At 61.1% G+C, this 3,059-nt stretch overlaps 1 protein-coding gene across 1 annotated transcript in view; it reads left to right on the top strand.

Annotated features, from left to right (window-relative positions):
- LOC103918601 (proactivator polypeptide-like) overlaps window positions 1-3,059 on the top strand; it is a 7,362-nt gene that overhangs the window by 2,901 nt on the left and 1,402 nt on the right. The window contains 11 exon segments of the mRNA XM_009325980.1: window positions 42-193; window positions 397-585; window positions 896-1,039; window positions 1,194-1,250; window positions 1,498-1,506; window positions 1,623-1,730; window positions 1,930-2,016; window positions 2,118-2,301; window positions 2,395-2,617; window positions 2,619-2,727; window positions 2,895-3,002. Of these exon segments, the coding sequence (XP_009324255.1) occupies window positions 42-193; window positions 397-585; window positions 896-1,039; window positions 1,194-1,250; window positions 1,498-1,506; window positions 1,623-1,730; window positions 1,930-2,016; window positions 2,118-2,301; window positions 2,395-2,617; window positions 2,619-2,727; window positions 2,895-3,002 (1,370 nt within the window).

Here is a 3,059-nt window from a genome sequence, read left to right as displayed (position 1 = left end):
GGCTGGCGTGCCCCCCCCGCAACACCACAGGGCCAGCCCAGCCCTGAGCTCTCTCCTTGTCACCTAGGAAAAGCTGCGGCATTTCTTGGATAAGAAATGCCAGTACCTGCCCTTCCAGGACTGGTCCGTCAAGTGCAAGAGGATGGTGGACACTGGCATCCTCATCCTCGTCCAGCTGGGCAAGCAAGTGCTGGTAACTGGCGGGGGGACCCCCTTGGGTTTGTGTTTCTCCATGGTTTGGGATGTCTTGGGGGCTTGCAGGGCAAGGGAGGCTCTTGGACCCTGGGACAAAACCTTTGCAAGATGGAGATGGGGATGGAAATGACCCAGGGATGGGGGGAGAGGAGGGTGATGGGGCAGACGCAGCCCCAAGCCCCCAACCCTCTGCTCCCCCAGTCGGACCCGAAGGTGGTGTGTGGGACCATCAAGCTGTGCCAGCCCCGGGAGAGCCCCACGGGGGCCCTGAAGTTCCAGGAGCCGCCACCAGCCCCTGTGGGCCCTGCTCAGGACTTCGCCGACCTGGTCGCCCCCTTCATCACCAACGTGCCCCTCCTGCTCCATCCCCAGGACCTGCCTCACAGCGAGGCCCAGGTACCACGGCACAGGCATGAATGCCATTGATGCTGCTCAAGGGCAAGAATCACCTAAGCATCACCTATTTAACAATAATTAAAAAAAAAATATTAAAAAATATTGCACAGATGATATTAGGCGTGTCACCAATTTGGGGCTGGGATATTGCAGGATCCAGGGGGGGACCAGAGAGATGCCAGCCAAAAAGCTGCCCCAGATTGTGACCAGCATTTAAATCCCAGCCCTGCAAATCCATATGTGTGGGGGTTCAGTTTTATTGGGGGGGGGGTACTGATGTGTCCCTGCCCATGTTGTCCCGCAGGAGATGGAAGAAATGTGCGGTGCCTGCCTACAGCTGATGGCAGCCGTGCAGCTGGAGCTGGGGACCGATGCCACCTTCGCCCAGGTGCTGGTGGCCCACGCTGAGCGGGCATGCGATGGCCTGGCACCCGACCTGGCACAGCGGGTAAGGGTGCCGGCATCCTGCTTGGGCTCCCCCCTCCTCCCCGATGTTACCGTGGCATGGGAGCATCTTTTGCAGCCGCCCGGCAGGCTGGGGGGTGCGGGCAGGGTGGTGGGGTGTCCGCCCTCGGGCGCTGACGACGTGTCTCCCTGCACAGTGCAAGCGCTACCTGGCCGAGTACGTGGACATGGCCGCATGGCTGCTCCGGCACTTGGTAAGCGGGTGAGCAGCTCCCCAGGGCTGCCGGGGGCAGGTGGGCACCGGCAGGGTGGCCAAGCAGCACAGACAAGGGGATCTCGTCGGCAAAGTGGGGCCCTGCTCTTGTTTTTTTAATTAATCCCGCTGCTTTATATTCCTATAAACTTTTAAATATTTTTTTCCCCTCTCTCTGGCTTGTAACTGTTGTAATTCTTTTTTATTTATATTTTTTTCTTGCCATTTTCCAGCCCCTCCACCGGAAGCAGGCTGAGGTAAGCAAGACCCGTGCCCCAACGGGTTGAAATCGCCCTCCATGGGGAAGGGAGGGGCACAGGCTCACCCTCCCAGGGGCTGATGCCCACCTGATTCAGGACGTCTCTCTCCGCAGCACCCGATGGAGCTGTGTGTTCAGGTGGGACTCTGCTCCTCTGCCTCTGCACTGCCCCTCCACACGCTGCTCACGGAGAAGGTGACGCAGGTCCTGAGCATGCTGGGGGTAAGTGGGGACCCCCCACCCCACCGTGCTCCTTAAAATCCAAATGGTGGGAAGGGGGAGCCATATTTTGCTTTTTTTTCCCCTCAAGCATCTCCATTTTTCCAAGGTGGGGAATGTCTTTCGTGGGTGTTGATGGCTGGGTGGCATGGGGGTGGCTCTGGGGGGGCTCGGCACACGTCCCACCACCTTGTCCTGGCAGGATGGGGAGGGGACCACGCCGCTGTGCGAGATGTGCCAGTTCGCTGTGAAGGCAGCCGAGAGCCTCCTGGAGAACAACGTGACGGAGGTGAGCACCACTGCTATGGTCTGGGGATGGGGGGGCTGAGAGAGGGGGCAAGGGGGCAGCAAGGAGAGGGGCGTCTCCCTCCACCTGCCTTCTCCTGGCAGGAGCAACTGGTGAACGACATTGAGAAGGTGTGCTACATGCTGCCCCATGGCGTCATCGGGCAGTGCAAGGACTTCGTTGACTCCTACGGCAAAGCCGTGGTCATCATGTTGCTGGAGGCTACTGACCCAGCGGCTGTCTGCACCATGCTGCACTGCTGCCCCCGGAGTGGGGACACCCACCGAGGTGAGCCGGGGGTACCCGGGTGGCACCCAGACATCAGGTCACCAGGGAGGGAGGTGATGGGGGGTGCTAACGCCCCCCCCCCCCATCCTGCAGGGGCTGCTGCGCTGGAGCAGCTGGTGGTGGGCACAGGTGCCTTCTGCAACGTCTGCCAGATCGTCATCACCTACTTTGATAACGAGCTGCTGAAGAACGCGACGCTGGCAGAGCTGGGCGATGTGCTGGAGAAGGGCTGCGAGCTGCTGCCTACGCCGCTCACCGGCAAGGTGAACCGGGGGGGGAGCGCCCAGCCTGGCAGGAACCCCTCTGACCCCCCTGTGCCAGGCTCACCCCCTCTCTCCTTCCCAGTGTGAGGCACTCGTGGTGCAGTACGAGCCGGCGGCCGTGCGGCTCCTCGTGCAGATGATGGATCCCACCTTCATCTGCACCGTAAGTGTCCCTGTGCCACAGGTGCTGCACCCACTCCCTGGGGCAGCCCGGACTGAGATGGGCATCTTTTGGCCAAGCCTGAGGGGGGCTGGCAGAGGGGCAGTGGGGTCAAAGGGTGCTCATGGGTTTTTTTCTCCCCCCTCCCCCCTTCTTCCTTTGCAATACAGAAAATAAGAGCCTGCGATTCATCTGAGGAGGATCTCCTGGGCTCGGACCCCTGCGCCTGGGGACCGCACTACTGGTGCAAGAACATGGCCACGGCTGTCGAGTGCCATGTAAGTGTCGGCCACGTCCCCTCCGCTGGGTCAGCAGGGTGCTGGGGGTCCCTGCCG

This window comes from Pygoscelis adeliae, unplaced genomic scaffold (assembly GCF_000699105.1).
Source record: "Pygoscelis adeliae isolate BGI_AS28 unplaced genomic scaffold, ASM69910v1 Scaffold4, whole genome shotgun sequence".
Classification (NCBI taxonomy): Eukaryota; Metazoa; Chordata; class Aves; order Sphenisciformes; family Spheniscidae; genus Pygoscelis; species Pygoscelis adeliae.
Note: the sequence above shows the minus strand (reverse complement) of the source record. Positions and strands in the feature narration are given on the sequence as shown.